Source organism: Passer domesticus, chromosome 17, assembly GCF_036417665.1.
Source record: "Passer domesticus isolate bPasDom1 chromosome 17, bPasDom1.hap1, whole genome shotgun sequence".
Classification (NCBI taxonomy): domain Eukaryota; kingdom Metazoa; phylum Chordata; class Aves; order Passeriformes; family Passeridae; genus Passer; species Passer domesticus.
The window spans coordinates 1,805,552-1,832,348 of NC_087490.1; the positions used below are offsets into that span (position 1 = coordinate 1,805,552).

General features: G+C 53.5%; 1 protein-coding gene across 5 annotated transcripts in view; it reads left to right on the forward strand.

Moving 5' to 3' along the window:
- The first annotated feature begins 6,841 nt into the window (after positions 1-6,841).
- KSR2 (kinase suppressor of ras 2) overlaps positions 6,842-26,797 on the forward strand; it is a 66,308-nt gene continuing 46,352 nt past the window's right edge. For all 5 annotated transcript variants that reach the window (XM_064392687.1, XM_064392689.1, XM_064392691.1 and 2 more), the window contains exons 1-2: positions 6,842-7,440; positions 22,740-22,921. In XM_064392687.1, the coding sequence (XP_064248757.1) occupies positions 6,857-7,440; positions 22,740-22,921 (766 nt within the window). In that variant the 5' untranslated portion in view covers positions 6,842-6,856. The remainder of the gene's footprint in view (positions 7,441-22,739; positions 22,922-26,797) is intronic.

Here is a 26,797-nt window from a genome sequence, read left to right on the forward strand (position 1 = left end):
AAAATGTAAACCCCCTCCCTCTGAACTGTTACAAATTTGAAATTAAGGGGCTCTCAGGCAAAAATATGAGAGAAGGAATAATAGTTTTTTAATAGGGAAAAAATTAAAAAATATAAAATAAACAATGCAGTAAACCAAAAGAACACTGACAGAGTCAGAACATGACCTGACACCCTGTGGGTCAGGGTGCTGGTAGCATCAATTGGAATTGTGACTGCAGTCCTGGAGTGTCAGGGGTGGTTCTGCTGGAGCAGGGATTCTGTAGGAAGGGTGCAGTCTTCCTCTGAAGATGCAGTGGAAGAGGCAGCTGCTCCTCTGGGAAATCCAGTGGAGAAGCTGTGCTGGTGTCCCAGAATCTCAGATTCTATCCAGGTAGGAATGCTGGGCTCCTCCTCTGGGCTCACATCCCCCAGTGGATGCTGTGGTTCTTATCAGCCGTGCAGGGACATTCCACAGCCTGTTATCAGCAGATGTGCCCCCCAGAGGGAGGAGTGGGTGTGGAAGAGATAAGGAAAACTGCCCACTTGACAGAAGACAACTGCCATACAGATGGCAAATAGAATAGATTTGCTTGGCAATCCAGGAGGAGGTGGAGAGGGGAGGAGGAGATGGAAGCACCGGAGGTCTCTGGGAAGCTGCTGCTCCATTTGCTCCCTAATGGGGCAGCTGATAGGGCTGCCAGCATTCCTGGTGGTCCATTGGGTCCCGGCAGGAGGGAGCCAGCCAGGCAGGGAGTGTTTGTCTTTCCCATTTACTCCATCCATCACCCTGCTGCTCCCAGCGGGAGCGGCGGCTCTGTCCCTCCGGCATTGCCGGGATGCTGCCGTGGCTGCTCCTGCTCTGCCAGAGTGGATGAGGATCCTTGGAATTCCAGCTGCTGTGGCTCTCTGCCGTGTTGGAGTTGCATTGTCCCGTGGATGACATAACCTTGGGGACACGGAAGTGACAGGCAGAGCCCTGAGGGGTGCAGGAGCTTCCCAGGCAGTGGAGGAGACCAAATGTCCCTGAATTTCTCGAGGATTTGGGTGTGGGAAGCTCCACCTGTGATACCAGATGGGCTTCCTGTTCCCTGCCAAGCAAATGGTTCCATCCCAGGAATTCCCCCTCTTCATCTCCTAGGAGAGCAGGAGCAGAGTCCCTGCCCTCTCCTGCTGGCAGGGAGTTGGGAACAGCGGGATTTCTGGCCAGGGAAGGGCGGGATGCTCCCTGAATGCCTTGGGCTGAGAGTGGGTAATGGGAGCTGCTCATCCCACCCAGGTCCAGATTCCCTACGGTGCAGGCAGTGTGTTTTGGTGGGATGTGGGATTGGGATGGGCAGAACAGCACTGCTGGGACCTTGGGAATGTTGGGACTGAGCAGTGATGGGGTTGTGGCTCTGGGGTGCACTATGGGGGTGCTGTGCTGCTTTTATCCATCCATCCATCCATCCATCCATCCATCCATCCATCCATCCATCCATCATCCATTATCCATCCATCCATCCATCATCCATCCACCCATCCACCCATCCATCCATCCATCCATCCATCCATCATCCATCCATCCACCCATCCATCCATCCATCCATCCATCCATCCATCATCCATCCATCCATCCATCCATCCATCCATCCATCCATCCATCATCCATCCATCATCCATCCATCCATCCATCCATCCATCCATCCATCCATCATCCATCCATCCCTCCATCCATCATCCATCCATCCATCCATCCATCCATCCATCCATCATCCATCCATCCATCATCCATCCATCCATCCATCCATCCATCATCCATCCATCCATCATCCATCCATCATCCATCCATCCATCCATCCATCCATCCATCCATCCATCCATCCATCATCCATCCATCCATCCATCCATCCATCCATCCATCCATCCATTCATCCATCCATCCATCCATCCATCATCCATCCATCCATCCATCCATCCATCCATCCATCCATCCCTCATCCATCCATCATCCATCCATCCATCATCCATCCATCATCCATCCATCCATCCATCCATCCATCATCCATCCCTCATCCATCCATCATCCATCCATCCATCCATCATCCATCCATCCATCATCCATCCATCCATCCATCCATCATCCATCCATCCATCATCCATCCATCATCCATCCATCCATCCATCCATCCATCCATCCATCCATCCATCCATCATCCATCCATCCATCCATCCATCCATCCATCCATCCATCCATCCATTCATCCATCCATCCCTCATCCATCCATCATCCATCCATCCATCATCCATCCATCCATCCATCCATCCATTCATCCATCCATCCATCATCCATCCATCCATCCATCCATTCATCCATCCATCCCTCATCCATCCATCATCCATCCATCCATCATCCATCCATCCATCCATCCATCCATCCATCCATTCATCCATCCATCCATCCATCCATCATTCATCCATCCATCCATCCATCATCCATCCATCCATCCATCCATCCATCCATCCATCCATCCATCATCCATCCATCCATCCATCATCCATCCCTCCACCCATCCATCCATCCATCCATCCATCCATCCATCCATCCATCATCCATCCATCCATCCATCCATCCATCCATCCATCCATCCATCCATCCATCCATCATCCATCCATCCATCCACCTGCTGGATTCCAGGGATTTTGAGCTGCTGGCTGGCTCCATGGCTCCATGGCTCCATGGCTCTGTGCAGTGAGGTTGGCCAGTCCAAGGAGGAGCTGTCTGGGAATTTTTAGGATGGGGATAGAAAAGCATCCCGGGATGGCAGCAATGCTCTCTTTGGGTGCAGTGTTGGGATTTTAGATCCGTTGGGATATGACAGCCCCCCAAAGGAGCCCCAGATTCACCAACTGCTTCAGAAATGCCTTTTAATCTGTATTTTAGCTGCATTTTATCTCCTTGTGAATCAATACATTGTCCTCATCCTAAAAATGTAATTAATGAACCAGTTGGATCCTCCTTAAGAGCTGGAATTCCTTGGCAGGAGCCGCAGCAGCCGCTTCCGAGACGCCAAGATTTGTATTCATAAAGCAGGAATGAGCTTCAGGATTAACCTTTCCCATCCATCTTTATTTATTGAGTCGTTAATTAGAAGCCTCTAATTTCCCAGGCCGCCCCTGCCAGGGAGGGGAGCTGGAGGCTGTTTCATGGAGATGGATTTGGCTGGGATGGGCTTGGAAAAGGCGACGCTTCCCCAGCCGAGCATCCTGGGGGCAGCAGGGAAAACCCCGGCACATCCCATAAATCAGAGTGTGCCAAATCCACACTAACCCCCCTGCTCCGTGGTGGTAACAAGGGTGGATTGGGTTTTCCTTGTATCCTTGGGGTTTTGTTTTGGGGTTTGATCTTGGAGCGGGATTAATTTCACATTAAATCCGAGTGGAGCTGCGGCTGGAGGAGTTGATGGGCTGTGACTGCTGGGGATGTGTGCAGGTTTTTAAGTGTCCTACTGGGAAAAACGAGCTGGAATGGAATATTGATGAGCCCTGGGAAGGCTGAGGGTGGCTTGGGGACAGCACGGGGTCAGGCAGGGTCGGGAGCAGTGAGGGAAAAGCAGGAAAATCCCGGTTTGGAGGGAATTTGGGAGCTGTGCTGGTGGGGTTGACAGGAGGGAAGGGTTGACATTCCTGATATCCCTGTGCTGCCAAGCTGGAGATTCCAGAGTCATTCCAGAGGCTGCTTCCTGGCATGTGGGTGCTAGGGCTCTGGGAGCTCCCAAAAAACCCTGGGCATCCCAAAATCTGCAGTTTGGAGCAGCTTTTGGAAAGAGGAGTGCTGGGCTGCAGGGCTGCCTCACCAGCTCCCATGGGAATCGTCCCCAGCCTTTTCTTTTTAGGAAAACAAAGCAAAGCTCGCTCTTTGTCATTTGGGACAGGTGGAATCTTTCCATCTCAGGATCCATGAGCTGCATCCCAGCGCTGCCTCCTCTTCCCAGGAGTTTGTTCTCCTGTCGGTTTTTAATGGAGTGGTTTGGGAAAAGCATCCCTGCTGAAATGGGGTGGGAGGAGGGATCCGAGGGGATTAATGAAGGAAAATCACCAAAGGGAGCATCCACAGGGACAGGAGAGGTGGCCCCTGGGACTGGGGGGTGGCTGCGGCTGATATCCAAAAAATACTATAATTATTATTAAATAAATAGGGTTAAATGATATACATTAAATATATTCAATTAAACATTATGTTTCATATAATGTCTATATTATATAGTATATATATTATATATATATTATACATATATATTATATATATAAAATGTTTATATAATATAGTATATATAATATATAGAATACATAAAAAATATATAAAATATAATATATAATTAATATAATATATAAAAATATATATTATATATAATAAATAATATATAGACAACATATTAAATAAATACTGTATAATATAATAACAAATGATATATATTAAATATATGATTAAATAACATACTATAATATATAATATTCGGATTCCAAACAAAACAACGAAGTTTTGGGGAGCAATCAGGCGGCCAGTGTGGGGACAAACGGGACAGAGGGACTTTCCCTGCCAGCTCTCCGTGTGCTTTTCCAGGCGGGAATCAGAGCAGCAGCAGCGGGGGAGCCGGAGCAGCTTTGGGATATTTTTTGGGGTTTTTTCCCCTCTGAAGCGCATTCCCGGTTTCAGCTGAGCCCATCTCGCTGCCTGCCGCCTTCCCGTCTGGAATGACTTTTCCCGGTTATTTTCAGCCCCCACTGGGGTTGTTTTTATTCCCGGGAGCATCGCGGGGACCCGGGGACAGCGGGGACACGGGGGGCGCAGGGAGAGCCTCGCCCCATCTTCATTAACGCCGCTAATTAGCGCCGGGCCGGTTCGGCCTTATGCAAATCAAGGCGGAGAAAGCGACCAATGGGAAGAACACGATTTGCATAGGCAGGCAGTGATTTGCATATGCTGAGATTTTTCAGATTTATTTCTTGCAAATATTTTTATTCTTATTTTTAGTTTCATTTATTTTTATTTATCCATCGTTCTAACTAATTATTTTTAAGCATTTATAGTTTTTATGTATTTTTATTTCTCATGTGTTCTAATAATTTTAATTTACAACATTTTTACTTCTTGCTTTTTAATTATTAGTACTTCTTATTCATTCTAATTAATCTGTTTTATTTTTTAGAGTTTTAAATTATGATTTTTTACTTTATTTATTTTTATGTATTTTTAATTTCAGTGAAATAACTTTAATTTAAAACCTTTCAATTAGAATTTTAATTAGATTTTATTCTAATTAATTAATTTTAATTTACAAAATTTTAATTAATACTATTTTGTTTGCCTTAATTTCTTATTCATTCTGATTAATTCATTTTAATTTTAAAGATTTTAAATATTTTTTATTCTTTTGTTCATACATGTTTTAAAATATTTTACAATTATTTAGGAATTGTTTATTGTTATTTTTAAAATATTTCACAATTATTTAGGAATTGTTTATTGCTATTTTTAAAATATTTTACAATTATTTGGGAATTTTTCCTGTTAATTTTTTCATATTTTACAATTATTTGGGCCTTTTTTAAAATTTATTTTGATATTGCACTCTGGGAAAATGACTCCAGCAAACTCCTCATGCCCCATCCTCCAGCCCTTGACTCGAAGCTTTCTTTCAACCCAAATTTTTAATTTCCCAAGCCTCTCCTTTTCCTCTGGAGCCTGAACTGGAGCATTCCCATGAAATGGGGAGAGGATCCATTACCAACCCGGCCTGGGAGGGGGAAGGAGGGGGTTTGGGAAATGAGATTTGGGTTTTCCTTGATGGGGGCAATCAAAATGCCTCGGTCAAGGGGCTTTGAGCTGGGATCAAGGGCCAAATTCCACCGGATCATCCCTGGGGTGCTCCCAAGGTGCTGCTTGGCTCCTGGTGGCGATGGATAATGAGGAGTGGAGAGGAGCCTCTGTTAATTACAGCACCCTCATTATGGGGGTGAGATGGGGCATCAGCCTGGGGTGTCACCATCCGTCCCAGTGCCGCCCGTCTGGGGTGGCCGTGGGAGCTGGGGGTGGTGGGGACACGTGGGGACACCTCCACCCCAGCAAGTCCCTCCCTTGGAGGGGTGAGGCTCCACAGTGGGATCTCCTGAGCAGCTCTGGCTGTCCCTGGATTCCTGGGATGTCCAAGGCCAGGCTGGGCAGGGCTTGGAGCAGCCTGGGACAGTGGGAGGTGTCCCTGCCATGGCAGGGGTGGCACTGGGTGATCCTGTGGGAATCCCTGTGGTCTTCAGGCCACCCATCCCTCTGCTCTGGAGCCAGGCTGGAGAGCTGGGGGTGCTCACCTGGAGAGGAGAAGGCTCCAGGGAGAGCTCAGAGCCCCTTGCAGGGCCCAAAGGGGCTCCAGGAGAGCTGGAGAGGGACTGGGGACAAGGGATGGAGGGACAGGACACAGGGAATGGCTTCCCACTGCCAGAGGGCAGGGATGGATGGGATATTGGGAATTAGGAATTGTTCCCTGGGAGGGTGGGCAGGCCCTGGCACAGGGTGCCCAGAGCAGCTGTGGCTGCCCCTGGATCCCTGGCAGTGCCCAAGGCCAGGCTGGACACTGGGGCTTGGAGCAGCCTGGGACAGTGGGAGGTGTCCCTGCCTGGAAGGGGTGGGATGAGATGATCCTTAATGTCCCTTCCCACCCAAACCATTCCAAGATTCTGTAACACAGAGAAGCTTCTTGCTGGGACGCTGTGCCAGTATCAAATCAATCATGGAATAGTTGAGTTGGAAGGAACCTTTAGGATCATCCCATTCCCTGGGCAAGGACACCTTCCACTCCACCAGGCAGCTCCCAACCCCATCCACCCCCCAAACCCTCCCAGGGATGGCACCTTTAACCCCTGCGGGGCTGAGCAGGCAACTCCCACCCTGTGCCGCACCGCATGGCCGTGTCTCTGTGCCCTCTCCAGGCGGGAGCCTCTCCAAGCAGGACTGGACCATCCAGTGGCCGAGCACGGAGCCGGGCAAGGAGAACAGCCCGGGCTGCCCCGCCGAGCCGGGCCCCTGGGGCAGGACGCACCCGAGCCCCAAGCTGCAGCCCAAGTGCGGGCAGCACCACTGCCACGCCGGCTCGTCCCACGGCCCCGTGTACACGCACGTGGACCGCCTGACCGTGGAGGGCCACCCGGGGCTCTGCCCGCCCCTCGAGTCCGGCCACCGCTCGCTGCCGCCGTCGCCGCGGCAGCGGCACGCCGCGCACACCCCCCCGCGCACCCCCAACATCGTCACCACCATGACGCCGCCGGGGACCCCCCCCGTGCGCCGCAGGAACAAGCTGAAGCCCCCCGGGACGCCCCCGCCCTCGTCGCGGAAGCTGATCCACCTCATCCCGGGGTTCACGGCGCTGCACCGGAGCAAATCCCACGAGTTCCAGCTGGGGCACCGCGTGGATGAGGCGCACACCCCCAAGTAAGTGGTGCCCCGGGGGCTGGTGCGTGTCGGGGGCATAAACCTCATCCCAGCGCCTTGGGGAAAGTACATTTATCACTAAATAATGTGTTTTGTTTGGAGGTTCCGTGTGGAAATTCCTTTTGGCAGCTCCTTGCAGGGGGGCTGTTGTGGGACGGTGTCGGCTCTGCTCCCCCGGGATCTCATCTTGGGGTGGGTGGGGAGCGGGGATGTTGTGGGATGGCGTTCTGCTCCCCCGGGATCTCATCTTGGGGTGGATGGGGAGCACCCAGGGGCTCCAGGAATGCTGGCTGGCAATGCTGGAATGTGGGATGGGAGGGTTGGATTTTCCAGCTGCTGCACGGGAAGGCCGTGAGGACTGCGTGGGGGAGTGGTGCAGCCGGAGAGAGATGGGAATAATCACCTTCCATCTGGAAAGTGGATACATGGATTTATAAATCCTCCTGGAGAGGACACTTTGTGTTCTGGAGACCCCCGGGATCCTTCCCATCCCTGGCGGTGCTCTCCAGGCTCTGCCACATCCCCGCGGCTCCTGCTCTGCGGCTCCGCTGCCGGCAGAGGCTGCTACTGCGCAGGGAAAGGATTCCCTGGCATCCCTACATTTCCTCTCCATCCCTTTCCTCCCCTTTCGGTGGCCCTGCTCGGAAACCCTTTCTCCCGCCATGGCATGGGCTGGCAGAGGGGACTCGTGGCCACTGTGGGACATCACCTCCCCTCCCTGAGGGTGTTTCGGGATGGAGCTGGTCCAAAGCAGGATCCCAGGACAAACTGCTCTTTTCGTCCCAAAATTCGGGGTTCTTGAGGATAAAAAGGCCGTGCCAGAATCCTGGGAAGAGTCCCCTGAGGGCTGTGGAGGGAGCATGGATGCCCTGGCACAGCACGGACCCTCCTGGGACACGGAAGGGTTAAATCCACTGAGCTGCTCCCAGTGCCTGACCTGGGGCTCCCCTTGTTGGGCAGAGGGAACCAGAGCGGGTTTGGGGGTGGCAGATGTGTCTGGTGGCCTCAGCATGGCGGTGTCACTTGTCCCCCGGGCTGTGGCAGCCCTCATTGCGCGAGTGAGGGTAATCACCCGCCCTCCTTTTCCCCTGAGCTGGGAATTTTTGGTCTCCAAAGGCTTTTATCTCTTGGGAACAAAGCCATTTCAGCTGGAAAATGCCTCCTGGAAGGCCACCCTCCCCTGGTGCTTAGGCACTGGAGAAGTGTTTGCTTTGTTTGGTTCCCAGGAGCAGCCCCGTGTCCCCAGGGAGCATCCCCGCGTTCCCTTGGAGCAGCCTCTCCCTCCTCCTGCTTTTCTCAGCATTCCAGCCCCCAACCCATGCTCTGCCCTCGGCTGGAGAAGGTCTCGCTGAGGGCAGAGCTTGCCCTGTTTGATCCCTGGCCTGGTCACCGGGCATTCCCTGATGATCCTGAGCTGAAATTGCCGGGCAGCACCGCATGGAGCCTCCCGGGAAGGGAGCGCTGGAGACGCTGGGAAGGCTGGATGGAGTCAGGCAGGGATCAAAGGAATCAAGGTTTGGGCTGGAAAGAGTTAAAGCTCATGTCATTCCAAGGGCAGGGACACCTTCCAGCACTCGTGGTCACCCTGGCGTGGAGCTGGACACCATCAAATCCTCTGACTCCCCAGTGTGGGGAGGGGGTGCCTGGAATTCCCTGCAAAGGGAAGGAACAGGGAAGGGTGTGCAGGTGGAAATGTCACACAGGGTGACACAAACACACAGTGATGTCCCTTCTGCCTTCATTGCTCTCCACCTTCCTGGCACAGGGTGCCCAGAGCAGCTGTGGCTGCCCCTGGATCCCTGGAATGTCCCAGGCCAGGTTGGTTGGGGTTTGGAGCCACCTGGGACAGTGGGAGGTGTCCCTGCCATGGCAGGGGTGGCACTGGATGGGCTTTGGGTCCCTTCCAAGCCAAACCATTCCATGATTCCTTTGCCTGACTGCAGCCAGTTCTCCCAGTGCCTCCAGTGCTCTCTTCCCAGTGGTGCTGGGCAATTTCAGCTCCTGATTAGGGAATTAATCAGGGAAGGAGCCGGTATTGACAGGGCCCCGTTGTGCTCCAGGGGCCGCTGCGCCGGGTTGGATCCGGATTCCTGCAAGCCTCTTGGAGAAGCAGGGAACTTCATTTTCTCTAATGGCACTTAATGATTTTGCAGGAGACAACCACTAAATCCTGCCTGCTAATCCCATTAGTGGTTCGGGATTGTAATTAGTGCATTAAAGAGGCAGCTTCTTCTTTTTTCCCTCTTTTTTTTCCAGCACAGCCCTGCTGGAGTGGAAGCTGTTTATTAGCCTGGATGAGGTGGAAAATGCCTGGCACAGATAAAAAGTGGATTAAAATTGAAATATTTTCAGGCTCTTCTCAGCTAATTGTTATTTTATGGCCATGGCCATGGAATTTGAGGATGGTTGGTTTTTTTTAATGCCACTCTTACAGTGTCCCTGAAGTCCCAGTCCTCTGTGCCTCCTGCAGGAGGGAGCTCATCCCTGGAGGGGGGTTTGGAACCTTCCCTGATCAACCCCTCCTGGTTCTAGTTGTGCCCCTGGGCCCTTGGGCTGCTTTGGATTGGGGTTTTCTGTTCCCTGTGTCCCGTTCCAGCATGGAGGGAGGGGCTGGACATGGAGAGCCAAGACTTTGAGGACCCTCCTGGGGACCCTGAGTGCTGAGTGGGATCTCCTGGAGTGATTTGGTGATGCTGAAGATGCTGGAGATGCTGGGAAAGATGGATGGAGTCAGGCAGGGATCAAAGGAATCAAGGTTCGGGTTGCTTTTCACCAACATTACTGCATGGGACGAGCCTTGACTTGTCTGGCCCCTGCTGCTGAACCAAACAGCAGCAGCCGTGGTGTTCCACCCCAGAGACACTTTGGGTAGCTGGGAGTGGGGACAAGTCCAGCAAGTCAGAGATCCAGAGCTTACAGCTGGGGCTTGTTGCTAGAAGAGGGTCACTCCTCAGCCCTCCCTGTGCTGGAGAAACCTTTTAAGGTGATGGTGAAGGAAGGAGTCGGTCCTGATGGAGAGTTTAATCCAGAGTTTTTATTCTGGGCCACATGGCCTCTGAGTGTAGTAAGGACTCCACCAGGACTCCCCAGCTTGTGGTGTGCCCGTCCTTTTACCCAGGGAGAGGGGCAGGGAACACAGGGATCACCACCGGGTATGGGGGAGGGGTCTCAGGTGAGAGGGACACCTGGATGGGCCAATGGCCCCCAGGGGGTGGAGAGCATCCTTGAACCTGCCAATCACTCAATGCTTCCCTGGATTCTCTGGGTTCATAGACAGTGCCCCCATTGACACCTGGGGAAGGAATCTTCAGGGGAAGCTGAGGCACACCATGACAACACACTGCAGCAATTTGGGCTGGTGATTTAACCCCATCCTGCCTGGTCTTTTCAAGGACCCTTCTGAGACCCCCCCAGGAGGGAGGCTGGTGTTCCTCAGGCTGATTTATGGAATTGTTTGGGTGGGAAGGGACATTAAGGACCGTCTTGTCCCACCCCTGCCATGGGCAGGGACACCTTCCACTGTCCCAGGCTGCTCCAAGCCCCAGTGTCCAGCCTGGCCTTGGGCACTGCCAGGGATCCAGGGGCAGCCACAGCTGCTCTGGGCACCCTGTGCCAGGGCCTGCCCACCCTGCCAGGGAACAATTCCTAATTCCCAATATCCCATCCATCCCTGCCCTCTGGCAGTGGGAGCCATTCCCTGTGTCCTGTCACTTATCCAAAGTCCCTTTGTCTCCTGCCCAGCTCAGGATGGGGTGAAACGGGCTCTGGGGAGCCAGGGGTGGCTTTGGCAGAAGGAGAAATCTCTCTCCCCATGAGCTGTGGGTGGGGATTGATGGAGTGGAGCCCTCAGGGGCTCCGCTCTCCGGGGCTGCTCCCCCCGGGTTTTTCCACCTAGGCACAAACAGAAAATCAAACAGCACTGTTTATTTGTGACAGCAGCAGCAGCGACCGGGTCCCCTCCCGAGCAAGGCCACCGTGTACTGCTTGATTCCCGATGACAGCTCATAAACTCCTTGAATGTTGTGTTTTGGATCTTATTCCCAGTGTTTAATCCATCATTTCTGTGTGCCAAGACCTTCTGAGGCAGGGGTTAAGTCTGATTTTTTTTTTTGGAGCTCCCAGCCTCCAATTTTCCCGCATGGAGTCTCCAGCTGTCGACCGTAACTCCGAGGTATGGAACATTACTCCTGAAAAGATCCCCTGACTTCCATAAATCCACAACCCATAAACATCTCAGGAATGGTCCTCAAACGGAAACAAAACATTGAGCGTGGCTGATAAAATAATTTAATACCTCATGAATTCCATGGGCCATTGGAACCTCTCATGGATAGTTAATGATTATCCATCAGCCAGGAGCCAGGAAAGAAACTCGGAATGGGAGGTCTCAAAAATCCACTAGTTGGGGAACAGAAGTCCAGCTCATTAAGGGTGTGTGTTAACCCTTGGAAGGGGCGTCTGAGGGATCTGCCCTGGCGTGGGGGGACTTTACCCTTAGACCCATCCATTGGCCCATCTTTTGTCCTATCTAGACCCACCCATCATCCTTGGACCCATCCTTAGACCTTTAGGCCTCCCCTTGAACCCATCCTTCATCCTTGGACCCCTCTTTAGACCTGGCCTTTGGCCTGGCCTTTGTCCTTTGGCCCATCCTTTGTTCTTTGACCTCTGCCTAGACCCACCCATCATCCTTGGACCCATCTTTAGACCCACCCTTCATCTCTGGACCCCTCATTAGACCTGGCCTTTGTCCTTTGGCCCACCCTTTATCCTTTGACCTGTACTTAGACCTTTCCTTTGTACTTAGACATATCCACCACCCTTGGACCCATCCTTCATCTTTAGACCTGTCCTTGGACTCGTCCTGGGATCCCTCATTAGACCCATCCTTCATCCTTAGGCCCATACTTAGACTTTTCCTTTGTACTCAGAACCATTTTTCATTTTTAGACCCAGCTTAGACCTGTCCTTCATCTTTAGACCTGTCCTTGAACCCACCTTTCATCCTTGGACCCCTCGTTAGACCCACGCCATCTTTTATCCTTTGGCCCACCCTCCCTTCTTTGATCCCTCCCTCATCCTTTGGCCTGTACTTGGACTTTTCCTTTGTACTCAGACCCACCCTTCACCCTTAGACCCATCCTTAGACACATCCTTCATCTTTACACCTATTCTTGGACCCACACTTCATCCTGGGACCCCGCATTAGACCCATCCTTTGTCCCTTGGTCCATCCTTAGACAGATCCTTCATCCTTTCCCCCGTATTTGGACCCCTCCTTCATCTTTAGGCTTGTCTTTGGACCTGTCCTTCATCCCTGGGCCCCTCATTAGACCTGGCCTTTGATCCATCCTTCCTTCTCTGAGCCACCCTTTGTCCTTTGACTCATCCTTAGACTCACCCTTCATCCTTGGACCCCTCATTAGACCCACCCTTCATCTTTTAGCCCATCCTTCTTCCTCTGACTCCTCCTTAGACCCATCCTGTCTTTCAGGCCTGTCCTTTGACCCATCCTTCATCCTTAGACCCCTCCTTGGACCCATCCCCTGACCCCCTCCTCATCCCCTGACCCTGTGAAGGGGAGCTGATCCCAAACCCTCCTCTGCCTCCCAGCTGTGGCTCCTTTTGCCTCGCTGCAGTCTGGCCAGATCCATGAGCTCCGTAGCCCCAGGAATGTGCTCTGGGAAGCAGCTGGAGAGGGTGGTGGGAGCGTGACCCGACCGGGCTGGGCCCCGGGGATGTGCTGAGTTCCAGCAGCTGCTGGACAGGATGGGACATTTTTGTGGTCAGGTTTGGGCTGGGACAAGGCTCCTCCAGCTCAAGGCAGCTGGATTTTGGCTAAATTTTCCATGAATTCTCCTTATCCTGTGTTGCTTCAGTGACATTCTGGGTGTGGGTGTTTTCCTGGTGGAAAAACCTGTGGGTCCAAAGCCTTCTGAGGGTTCATTTCCTTCTCTTTTACCCCATTGGCACTGAGGTGTTTTTTGGTGGGATTTTTCCAGACTGGGATGAGGATTTCCTGGCTGAGTGAAGTCAGACGTGAAGTTCAGATGTGACCTGCTGATAGAGCACATCCCCAGCTCCTTCTTTTCCTTTTTCCTTGAATTATTTCCAACTTTAGACACTTTTTATCCTGGGGGTGCTTTTCTCTATCCCACATTACAAATTCCTGACAACGGGATATTTCCTGTGGCACTTGGCCAAGTCTACTGCCCAACTTGGGGCTATCATGGCAGAGAGGTGAAAACCTGAATCCCAGACCTCCAAAAACCCGGGAGCAGAGAGCCCAGAGGTGAAAAACTGAATCCCAGACCTCCAAAAACCCGGGAGCAGAGAGCCCAGAGGTGAAAACCTGAATCCCAGACCTCCAAAAACCCGGGAGCAGAGAGCCCAGAGGTGAAAAACTGAATCCCAGACCTCCAAAAACCTGAGAGCAGGGGGCCCAGAGGTGAAAAACTGAATCCCAGACCTCCAAAAACCTGGGGCCAGAGGTCTTCTCCACCATCCCCATCCCACCGAGCAGCCCATGCTTAGACTGTGCCTCAGATTTAATCATTTAAGCTGGTCCTAAATAGGCCCTGATGGGTCATTATTCTGCTGCTCTGCAACCTTGACCATAATGGCATTTCCCCTTGTAGCAATTCCCCTCCACCTGGTGGATCGATGATTTGATGTTCTGCATGGGCAGCGTTCAGCAGAGCATCCAGGCAGCTCCTCTGACATTGCCCGGCTTTGGAAAGGCAGGTGGGCTCCTGGCACTGGGCACGAGCAGGAGATTGATGTTTGCAGAGCAGGTGGATGCAGCAGGACGTTGCCAACGTGTGGAAACAATCCATATGGAGCATCTTCCCGAGGTGGGCACTGGCACCTGGCTTGTGCCAGCCCCGGGTGGCACAGGAGCAGGGAGTGCCCGGCCCCTGGGACTCACCTCAGATCTCGGGGTCACTTTGGGGTCCCTCATGACAAGAAGGACATGGAGGGGCTGGAGCGTGTCCAGCAAAGGGAACGGAGCTGGGAAGGGGCTGGAGCCCCAGCAGAGCCTCAGGGAGCTGGGAAGGGGCTCAGCCTGGAGAAAAGGAGGCTCAGGGGGGACCTTGTGGCTCTGCACAACTCCTGACAGGAGGGGACAGCCAGGGGGGTTGGGCTGTGCTCCAGGGAACAGGGACAGGAGGAGAGGGAACGGCCTCAGGCTGGGCCAGGGGAGCTCAGGGTGGAATTTGGGGAAATTCCTTCACTGAAAGGGTGGTCAGGCACTGGCACAGCTGCCCAGGGCAGCGTTGGAGTCCCCATGCTTGGGGACATTTAAAACCTGTGTGGATGTGGCACTTGGGGACATGGGTGGATTCCATGATTTCCAAGGATCCCGTGATTCCATGATCTCCACGCTGTTTTTTATCCTGAAAACAGAGCCCAGCCTGGAACTCCAGCGAGGGGCAGAGCGTGGCAGTGCGGGAATTTGGAGAGCAAAACGAGCAGCATCTCTCCCTGTGCTTCCAAATCATCCCCCTGATTAATCTCTCTGCTGCTGCCGGGCCGTGGAGCTGTGCACAGCTCCTGGAATGTGTCCAGCTCCCTGAAAGGATGGTTTGCACACCGTGAGGTGACAGTGATGAGTGGCCCCCGTACCAACCTGGCTCCGTGCTGGAATGATCCCGCTGCTCCGGGCTGTGGCGCTCCTTAGGAGTGTCATTAATGTTAATTACGGCCCTGCTATTCCATCCAGAGGCGCTGGAGCTTTACCGTGCTCAGAGGAGAAACTTCTCACCGTGTCCTTTAATGAGGAGCTGAGGCTCCTTTCAAAGCCAGACGGGCGTGAGGATGAATTTAGATAAGGATTAACACCCTGTGAGAGGTGGCACCGCGCTCCTGTGTGCTGCCCGGCTGGGAGGGAGGGCACGGGGAGGGCAGGGGCTGCGGGCAGTGCCCGGGGGGCTGGCCAGGAGAGGGACTGACCACTGCTGGCCTGGCACTGCCTGAGCTCTTCCCAGCTGGGGCTGTGCAGGAAAGGCAGGGAGCAGCTCCCCTCTTCACTTCTTCGTGCCTCAAGAGGTTGGTGGGAGCTTCTCCTGACCCTCCTGCCAGCCCAGCCCTGACCTGCTCTGGTGGCCCAAGCAGGTGCTGGGCTGGCCAAGAGCTTCAGGGCATTCCTTGGCAATAATGGGATGAAAACCAAAGGCAGGGAGTGCTCCTCAGAACCAGAGGAGGCCACAGAGATGCTCCAGGAGCTGGGGCCAGGCTGGGAGAGCTGGGGGTGCTCACCTGGAGAGGAGAAGGCTCCAGGGAGAGCTCAGAGCCCCTTGCAGGGCCTGAAGGGGCTCCAGGAGAGCTGGAGAGGGACTGGGGACAAGGGATGGAGGGACAGGACACAGGGAATGGCTCCCAGTGCCAGAGGGCAGGGATGGATGGGATACTGGGAATTAGGAATTGTTCCCTGGCAGGGTGGGCAGGCCCTGGCACAGGGTGCCCAGAGCAGCTGTGGCTGCCCCTGGATCCCTGGCAGTGCCCAAGGCCAGGCTGGACACTGGGGCTTGGAGCAGCCTGGGACAGTGGGAGGTGTCCCTGCCATGGCAGGGGTGGCACTGGATGAGCTTTCAGGTCCCTTCCATCCCCAACCATTCCAGGATTGCCCAGTCTGGGGTGGATCTGCCCCACCTGGCTGAGGTTGTGTTGTCTGGGGATGGGGAAACACCCTCAGAGTGCCCCATGCAGGGCCTGAATCCCTGTGGAAGCTTCTCCACCTGAAGGAGACTCAGCCCCAGCAGCCCTGGCTGGCCCCAGCTCACCCTCAGTGCCCTTGGGTGGCCCTCAAAGAAACGTAACGGTGGCAACCAAGAAAACAGAAGGGGCTTAATGAGAAACAGCTCCAGCTCCAGGATCCTGGCAATTACCTCTTGCAGCTCCTTCCTGCCCCCGTCTGCTCCCAGTGCTGTTCCTGCAGCCCCGAGCAGGAGGGGGGGAGAAACCTGTTTGGCTCAAACTCCCTTCAAAGAATTTCCTATCCTTATAATTTGCAGCTGTAATAAAAAAGTTCCACTTTGTGCTTGGAAAAGAGAATAATAGATCAGTCAGAGTCGAGCCTGGAAATTCAGGCATCCAGGGAAGTGGGGACAGGCACTTGGATAAATATTTAACTGCTGAGGCTTTGATATGAAGGAGCTGCTTTTCTCCGGACGGGGGAGGGAGGGATTGTTGCCTCTTTATGGGAATGAGGAGGATAAATGGAACATCTGGAGGATATTCTGTGTTTATTTCTTTATCTCAACCCCAGCTTATTCAGGAGTGTGAACATGTGTGGAGCTTGTTCAGGTTTGGGTGGAGAATGAAGGAACTTCAGCTTTTCAGGCAGGTTCAAAAAATCCACTGCCTTGAACGCTGAAAATCCTTCAGAAGCTGGTGCCATCCTGAGTGCACCGAGGGATTTGGGATGTGGGCATGGAGCTGTGTGTTTATCCCAGTGCCAAAGGTGACCTGGTGCCTCCTTTCCTGGCTGAGAGGGCTCCAGCTGGGATGGTTTTGATCCAGACTCCCCAAGGCTGTTTGGGAATGCTCAGACTGCTTAGCCAGGGTGGGGTTTTTAATGGTTTATTTGGGAATCCTTAGAGAAAAAGGTCAGATTTTGACATCTGTGTGCCAAAATGGGAACAGGAAGGGAGAAGTGGCAGAAATTCTGGAGAGGGGCTTTGGTAAGGAGGACAGGACACAGGGAATAGATTCCCACTGCCAGAGGGCAGGGCTGGATGGGATATTGGGAATTAGGAATTGTTCCCTGAGAGCACAGATTGAAGCTGTGGCTGCCTCTGGATCCCTGGGACAGTGGGAGGTGTCCCTGCCCATGGCAAGGTTGGGATAAAATGATCTTCAAGCTCCCTTCCCACCAAATCATTCTTGCCTGAAAGAATGCCAGAGTCAATCTGAGGCTTTTCTTCCCTTTTTTTTTTTGCCACTCCAAAGAATTCCAGAGTGAATCTGTGTGTTTCCTTCCCTTTTTTTGCCATTCCAAAGAATGCCAGAGTGAATCTGTGTGTTTTCTTCCCTTTTTTTGCCACTCCAGTGGATGCTGCTGGTGGAGGAGGCACGGGGGCAGCACTTCACCTGCTCCTTGCTCTGATTTAATCGGGAATATTGTGCAATTAAACCACTCCAAAAGCCATAAATCTTCGGGGCTGAATCCCGGCCGGGGCCACGCACTCCCGGCCAGGCAGCAGCGATCTTTAATCCTTTGCAACTGAAATACCGAGGAGAGGATTTTATTTTTTTTTCTCCCACTCTATTTCCCCTCCTTTAAGAGCAACGCTTGTGTGGAAATTGGTGTGTGCTGACGAGGAGCAAAGTGGTGAATAAAACATCACCTGGCTCCGAGGGCTGCAGGGGCAGCTCCTGCCTTGTGGTTCAATTTTAAATTAAACCCGTTTTAATTCTTTCAAATGGCAATGCGAACGGGAATGACAACAAATGCCTGCAGAGCAGGTTGCTACGTACTCGATTTCCGTGTTTTTTAAGAGTTGGGAATGGAGATGAGCGCTGCCAGAGGTGGGGAATGATTGGGGTGTTCCCTTTGGGATGCTTTTTGGGGTGAGCCATACTCCAGGAGTATCACAGCTCTGTGAACATTGACTCTATTTCCAGGTTTTCTAGGAGTTGGGAATGGAGGGTGAGTGCTGCCGGAGCTGGGGAATGGTTGAGGTGTCCCCTTTTGGATGCTTTTTGGGGTGAGCCATATTCCAGGAGTATCACAGCCGTGTGAACATTGACTCGATTTCTGGGTTTTTTAAGAGTTGGGAATGGAGATGAGCTCTGCCAGAGCTGGGGAATGATTGGGGTGTCCCCTTTGGGATGCTTTTTGGGGTGAGCCATATTCCAGGAGCATCACAGCCATGTGAACATTGACTCGATTTCCAGGTTTTCTAGGAGTTGGGAATGGAGGGTGAGCCCTGCCTGGAGCTGATTGGGGTGTTCCTTTTGGGATGCTTTTGGGATCAGCCATATTCCAGGAGCATCACAGCCCTGTGAACACTGGGTTTTTACCCCCTGTAACACACGGATCCCACTGTGCCTACCCTCAATTCCAGCTTCTCCCAGCACATCCTGCTTTTCCAGCCCGGGCTCCCTTCTGTGGAAATGCCCGAACACCGTGCCCGCCCTCCCCGCAGCGCCCCGCTGTCAATCCCTGCCCTCCCCCGGCTCTGCAAGCGGTGACGGGCCCTTTGTCCCGGTGTCTGCTCCTGTTTTTCAGCGCCTGTTGAAAGCCTCTATTCCCCCCCCTCCCAAGCCGGTGATAAGCGTTTGACTGATCCCACCGAGCAGGCGGGGATGAGCCATTCAGGCGGGATTGACACCTAAAGGGATTTGCATTAAACGCTTCAAACTCACTCGGCTTTTTTTTTAATTATTTTTTTTTATTCCCCATTTTTTTTCTTTTTCTTTTTTTTTTCTTTTTTCATCCATCATGATATATTTAGCAAATTCCTGCATGAAATTACGGCCCCAGTGGTTGGCATTCACCTGTCTGAGAAGGAATCTCTCCCGGCACTGATTTTCCCGAGCACCCCGAGGCAGGAATTAGGAATTGGGAATTAGCCCCGATGCTCCACGAGCTCTGCCCTGGGGCTTGGTTTGGGCTCTCCCGACCGAGGGATGCACGGGAAAAAGGAGGAAAAATGAGGAATTTGGGTCTGCAGAGGGTTAGTGCGTGGTGAGAGGTGAAGGAGAGGGGGATGCTGGGGTGCTGACGATGTGCCAAGGGCTGAGATGCGGGATTTTGGGAAAGGTTTGGGAAGCCGAGGGCTGCGTGGGACAGGGGCTGATCCCGATGTGCTGCTGGGAGCCTGCAGCGAGGGGTAGAATCCCGGGAATTGGAGCCTCCTGGAGCAGAGGAGATGGTGGGACAACCATGGAGAGAGGCAAAAAAAAGAAAAAAAAAAAAAAAAAGAAAGAAAAAAAAAAAAGTGGGGATGTCCAGATTTCGGGATCTGCTCTGCTCCAAATCTGGCAGGAAAGGCGCCCTTGGCCTGTGGTGGCATTTTCCTGCCATCCCTGGAGGGTGCTGTGGGCTTCTCCCAGATTTTGGGGGGCTCCAAGCCCAAGATGGATCAGATGTGGTTCTCTCTGCTCCCTCAAAACCCTTTGGAGCCAAAATCAAAAATACCTGCTCCACAATCCTGCCTCCCTTTCCTGAAGCAGGGTTGACTTGGGCCTGATCCCTATGGAAAATTGAAATTAGGCTGACGTTTTCCCTTGGTTTTTGTTGGTTTGGTGTTTTGTTTTGTTTTGTTTTTTAATTCCCCTTTTTTGCCTCTCTGTCCTTGCAGAACTGGGAGCCTGGCACAGGGAATGGGGTTCCTCCTGCCCAGCTGGGATGGGGAATTCAGGCTGGCAGGACCACAATGTATTTCCAACGTGTTTCTCCCCACTTTGGGTAAACGAGAGGAGGATGGAAATGTTTGCCTTGGGCACTGCCAGGGATGCAGGGGCAGCCACAGCTGCTCTGGGCACCCTGTGCCAGGGCCTGCCCACCCTCCCGGGGAGGAATTCCTTCCCAAAATCCCATCTGAATCTCCCCGCTTTTAGTTTGAAGCCATTTCCTTTTTTCCTGTCACCATCTATGGAATCATGGAGTGGTTGGGCTGGGAAGGACCTTGGAGATCACCTCATTCCAACCCATGTAGGAGAATGGATGGATGATGGATGGATGGATGGATGGATGGATGGATGGATGGATGGATGGATGGATGGATGAGGCATGGATGGATGGATGGATGGATGGATGGATGGATGGATGGATGGATGATGGATGGATGGATGGATGATGGATGATGGATGGATGGATGGATGGATGATGGATGGATGGATGGATGGATGGATGGATGGATGGATGATGGATGGATGGATGATGGATGGATGGATGGATGGATGGATGGATGATGGATGGATGGATGGAAGATGGATGGATGGATGGATGGATGGATGGATGGATGGATGGATGATGGATGGATGGACGGACAGACAACCTCTCATGGCAACAAGTCCTTTATGAGGTGCCCATGACTGGCCTCATCCTCCAGCCCTGCCCCAAGGATGGTTTTTGACCCTTTTTTGCTGAAGAAGCCCCAGACAAGGCTTGGTTTGCTCCTTGTCCCTCAGGCACTCCTTGTCCCCAAGCCAGGGGACAGGATGTCGTGTCCCTGAGAGCCCCCTGTGCCAGGGGGTTTCCATGGGTGAGGATGTCCCTGCTCCTCTCCAGGCTTCAGTTCTTGCCCCCATTCTCTCAGGACAGGGATCAAAGCCATGGGGAGACAGGCAGCCAGCCCAGTCACCCACTTGGATCCTGGTGTTTATTATTCTTTATTGTTTTTTCTTCTTCTGAAGAAACAGAGAGAGGAAAAAAAAATCTCTCTCTGTCCAAAATCACTCATCCTTCCTAATAATGAGAGCTGTCAGCAGCCCTGCTTGGCGAGGAAATGATGCTCGCAGTAAATATTTGGTCTGGAACTGATTTATGGGTGGAAAAAAAAAGAGATTAGTGCTTAATCACTGCCTTTCAGGAAGGGCTTTGGGCTGGGGTTGAGCTCAGGGGGCTGGGGCCATGCCAGGGGAGCAGCACTGGGATTTTTGGTGGAGACCCTGTTGTGGGGTTGGGATTGAACAGCAGCAGGTGAGGGGATGGAGTGGATTTGGGGCCACCAAAGGTGGGATTTTGGGCAGGAATTGTTCCCTGGGAGGGTGGGCAGGCCCTGGCACAGGGTGCCCAGAGCAGCTGTGGCTGCCCCTGGATCCCTGGCAGTGCCCAAGGCCAGGCTGGACACTGGGGCTGGGAGCAGCCTGGGACAGTGGGAGGTGTCCCTGCCATGTCCTTTACTGAGCTCTGATGTCCCTTCCCACCCAACCCATTCATGGCTCCATGACCATCGGCTGTGGGGCCGACCCCAAGGAGTTCCAAGCTGGGAGAGCTGCTCAGCTGGACCACCTGGAACCATCCACCCCATCCTGAACCCAGCACACCCAAAGAGGTCCCTGCAGCCACCCTAAACACAGCAGCAGCTTTCCTGTGTGAGGAAATAATTAGCTTATTAGAAGATGGTTTAATTTTCTTCATTAAGAGGCCATTTCCTATCGCCTGGCAGGGCCAGATGCCCCCGGGCACCGCTGGGAGTGGTGGGACATTTTCAGCTCCAGAGCCTCCCAGGGAATGATTCCTGCCCAATATCCCATCCATCCCTGCCCTCTGGCAGTGGGAAGCCATTCCCTGTGTCCTGTCCCTCCATCCCTTGTCCCCAGTCCCTCTGCAGCTCTCCTGGAGCCCCTTCAGGCCCTGCAAGGGGCTCTGAGCTCTCCCTGGAGCCTTCTCCTCTCCAGGTGAGCACCCCCAGCTCTCCAGCCTGGCTCCAGAGCAGAGGGGCTCCAGCCCTTGGAGCATCTCTGGTGCCTCCTCTGGGCTCTCCAGCAGCTCCAGTCCCTCCTGTGCTGGGACACCGAGCTGGATGCAGTTGGGATGCAGGGATTATGGATGGAACATTCCAGGAATCCTTGAGGTGCTGCACTGCCAGGATGTTCTCAAAGGTCCCTGTCCCAAATGCTGCAGATCTCCAGCGGGCTGAGCTGCCTCTCCCAGGCTCTCTCTGCTCCTCATTCCGGGGCAGCCGGAGCGGGAGCGGATGAGCCGGAGCGGCTCCGCGGTGCCAGGATCCTCAGCCCGGCCCATCTGAGCCGCCAGTGTCACGCTGCATCCCAAATCCTTCCAGTCTGGTGCAGCTTTGGGATCATCTGAGCCAGCAGAACAACACGGGGCCTTGTCCCAGTGTGGAAGAATGGGACAGGAGGGGGAGGCGGGCGACTCCTTCCCGCTGTTCTGCAGAATTTCATTTCTGAGGAACTTCCCCCAGTGTTTTGGGTTGTCCACACCACAGCCCTGTGCCTTGACAAGATGATTCCTGGGAATCTCTTGGAGTCCATCACATTCTCACTGCAGCCCACCCTTGCTTGGGCCCTTTATTTGATGCAGTGACATTAAATGTGACCATTTAGGGGATTTGACAAGGTCAGCAAGGCTGAGGCTGATGAGCTTTTGGACACAATGATTTTTTTTTTTCACCCAGGTTCTCAAAAGGAAAAGCTCTGGAATGTTTCTTAATGAAAATTGCCTTTGTTTGATGGTGGGGAGGGATTGGGAATTCTCAGGAGGAAGTTGCATTAATTATCACGTGGGAGATGGTGCAACAACACCCTCATCCCATGGGTGCCACCAGCCCATCCCCAACTCCTTTCCCTTCACTTTTCCTCCTTTTTTCTCTTTTCTCTCCCAGAGTCAAGAAGAAGAACAAGCCCCTGAACCTCAAGATCCACAACAGCGTGGGGAGCTGTGAGAACATCCCGGCCCAGCGCTCCCCTCTCCTCTCCGAGCGCTCCCTGCGCTCCTTCTTCGTGGGGTACCCGCCCTTCCTGCCCTCCACCCCGCCCGTGCACACCGAAGCCACCTTCTCTGCAAGTGAGTGCCCGTGGGCCCCTCGGATCCCGCTTCCAAGGGGTGGGAGATGCCAAGCAGAGGATGGCACTGGGGAGTTTTGGGGACAATGGTTTGGAGGACGTTGGTTGAGCGCTGTGGAATGAGCCCAGCCCTTGTGGAGGTGCCTCATGTTGGTGTTCAGAGATCTGTGGGTGCTTCTGGGCAAAGAGAGCCACAAAAACTTGATTATTTCTGGTTTTTTGGGAAAGCCACGAGGTTTCTGTGCTGTCGGGGTTGGTGGCACTGCCTGGATGTCACCTAAAAGTGACTTTTTTGAGGGTTGCTTTGTAAACCTTTGTGGTTTCACCTCTGTGTTTAAACCTCTCCTGCTGCTGGATGCAAGGCTTTGTCCTCTCCCAGGAGATGCTGGTGGTGGCACTCACGGGGTGGGTTTGGCTCCATGAGCTCACCCAGGTTTGGGAGGAACAGCCTGACCCTCATTTCCTGGTCCCAGAGCAGTGCTGGCATTAATTCCACAGGGACTGAAACTTTTACAAGCCAGGCGTGGCTCCTGGCCCAAGAGGAACTTCCCTGGAGGAAATACGTGGCAGCTGCTGGGAGCGATTCCCAGCCAAGTCAAGTTCCCTTTGCCTCTTGTTCCTCAGATACAGCTTCCTCCAGCTCCATAGCCAGGCTGGGTTTCTGTCACCTTCCCTTCCCTGGATTTTCCCCTCGTTTCATTTCTGGAAATGTCTTCCTGGCTTGTTTTGGGGTCTTCCACTCATCCCTCCTGTTCAAGAAGTAGGCTGGGGAGGGTTTTGCAGCTAAATAAGTGTTTGCATCTCCCTTCCCTTCCCTTCCCTTCCCTTCCCTTCCCTTCCCTTCCCTTCCCTTCCCTTCCCTTCCCTTCCCTTCCCTTCCCTTCCCTTCCCTTCCCTTCCCTTCCCTTCCCTTCCCTTCCCTTCCCTTCCCTTCCCTTCCCTTCCCTTCCCTTCCCTTCCCTTCCCTGGCACTTTGGGATCACTGAGGGCTCATCCAGCCAGTCCTGCTGTCCTTTTCCTCCTGTCCCTTTGCCTTTGGGGACAGTGGCACCTGGCAGGAGCTCTGCAGGCAGACGATGCTGTCCCAGAGATATCCAACACCTCATTCCTTGCCCGGAGCGAGGGGGATTTCTGCCTTGCTGTTTCCCACATGGAATTGTCTGTGCTCAGCTCGCAGCCTGGACAAACAGAGCAGGAGCCAGGGACCAAAGCCCGTTCCCAGCCCCCCATGGGTGTCTCCTTGGATTAGTTTTGGCCACCCCTCAGTGCTGGATGGCGTGCCATGCTGTGACATCCTGATGGAAGGTGGCACCGCCGCAGCGCGACGCCGTGGGCAGTGATGGGCTGGCAAGTGGCTGACGCTGCTGGGGAGGTGTCTCCTCTCATTTCCCTCTGACTTCCCCGGCTGCTGGGAATGTTTTCCAGGCTGGATGGGAGCTGGGTTTTCCCAGCTGGTTGATCCCTGCTGGGAGGTTTTGGCATCAGTGGAGCTGTTTTGTCGTAGTTGAGGTGGAGGCAATACAGAGCAGCACACTCTGTTTTCAGAAGGCTTCAAACCTGTTTTTCTTGCAGCACACATGCTTTTTATACATTCTTACAAAGCCCATAAGTTTACACTTTACTCGTTGGTCAGGAAAGAAAAGCAAAGTGCTCATTGGAACAGGCAGGTTTCTCTTATTTATCCTTCTTTCCTTCTTGGTTTCTTTGTCAATGACCTTAGTAGGAAATTCTTTCAGGGCTAAACATGGATTCTCTGATCAAACTTCTCTCTGGCTCACAGAAGTCGCTGTAAAACCTTTTCCACACTGTTTGGTCCTTGCAGGATCAACATCTGTGTGGGAGTTATGCCAAGCAGGGCAGACATTTGTTGGTAGGGAGCAGAACCATGGAATGATTGGGGCTGGAAGGGAGATTGAAGTTCATCTACTTCCATGGGCAGGGACACCTCCCCCTAGAGCAGGTTGTTCCAAGCCCTCCCGCATCCCAAGGATTCCCTGTCCCCATCCTTGTGGTGGTTCAACAGCTGAGCTCTCCACAATATCCCATCCTTATGGTTTTCTTTAAATCCCTCTTCCCTTTTCCTCCTGTGGGAGCAGCACAACAGCACCCAGATGCTCTGGATTGCTGTGGAATTACTTCCCCAAAGCACGGAAACACAAAAATTGTTGTTGTCAGCTGGAGATGGGTGAGGGGAGCCCAGTGAGGCCCCATCCCTCCCTGGCTGTCTCTCCATGATTTCTTTTCCACTGCCTTGCTGCTCCTGGCAGGAGCACGTTCCCATCTGAGTCATCCCTGACCCGGATCAGGAGAGGGTTTGGATGCTTCCCTCTGATTTTTAACACCCCTTTGTCCTGATGGGAATGGATTTTCACAGAGAGCTGGAGGGAGCCTCTTCCTCCAGCAAATCTGGCTGGGACAATCACAGGATTATGGAGTACCCTGAGTTTGTCCCCAGGGGTCTGGGGGGATTCTCCCCTGGGGGGATTCTCCTGAATCCCTGTCCTGCCTCTTCCCCTTGGCTCTGTGAGCGAGGAATTTGCAGTTTATGGTGTTGAGCATGAGCAGGATCCCAACCAGGGATGGCCAAGTGACAAGTGCTGAGATGCCACCAGAGCTCCTTGAGCCCCCCCAGCTCCTGGGAGAGCCCCTGAAGGGCTGACCTCAGGCAGGTTGGGTGGACAGGGATCCAGGAAAATGTCCAGTGGGTTGGGGTGGGAGTCCCGGAGCCCTAAATCCAGCTTTTCTTCTGGAAAGGACCAGGCTGGACCCAAGGACATGTCCATGGTGTTGAAGGTGACATGGGGAAGCAGCCAGTGCCACCCATGCCCCCTCCCCATGGTCCCCATTGCCAGTGCTGGGGTGAATTCTGGGGGGACACTTCTCCCTAACGCTGTCCCAGCCCCAGCACCTCCAGGAGGGGACTTCCCAAGGGGAACCTCCTTCCTTGGGGACCACCAGTGGTTCCCTCCCCGCTGACCTGCCCTGCATGAGCCATGGCAGGAGCTCTGCTGGCAGCTCCCTGCAGCCACAGCTGGCCACAGCTGGCAGCGAGGCTCCGGAGGGTTTCCCACCCTGGCAGCAGAGTCGGAGGGCACAGCTTTGTCTGGATAAGCCTGACTGAGCTGCAAGAATGGGAACTGGGGGGAAATCCCCATGCCAGGCTTTAAGCCAGCTGAACGTGGCATTTGAACTGGGTGAATGGGACTGTGCCGTTGGAAAGGGGAACTGCCCGGGTTAGAAGGGGACTCTTTCCTTACTGGAGAGATGCTCTGGGAGCAGCTCCTGCTCCAGATGATCCCCTCTGCTCCTGCTCAGCTTTGGTTCCATCCTGCTGGATCCATCCTGGGTCACCCTTCCACCCACTGCACCTGGCTGTGATCCACAGGGTTGGAAGGGGCCTTAAAGGCCATCCCATTCCAGCCCCCCCACATGGACAGGGACACTTCCCAAATTCCCTGTGGAATATCTGCCACGTGCACTCATGGAGGGAGCACGTGACTGCCTTTGTGCCTTGAATCCTGCATGGATTTCTGTCCTGGTGAGGGAAAGCTGCTGGAGCAGCTGCTCTGGGATCTCTCCCATCCTATTTCAGCCCTAAAAGCAGCACGAGCAAGGCCTGAGGTGTCTCTGAAGGGACCACGTGGGAAGCACACCCAGGGTGGAGGGGAGACACCGGGACAGTGTCCTTGGAACTGCCACAGGCTGAGGCACTGGAACTCTGTCACTGCAGCGGGCACAGGGTGCCCAGAGCAGCTGTGGCTGCCCCTGGATCCCTGGCAGTGCCCAAGGCCAGGCTGGACAGGGCTTGGAGCAGCCTGGGACAGTGGGAGGTGTCCCTGCCATGGCAGGGGTGGGAAGGGACCATCTTTGAGATTCT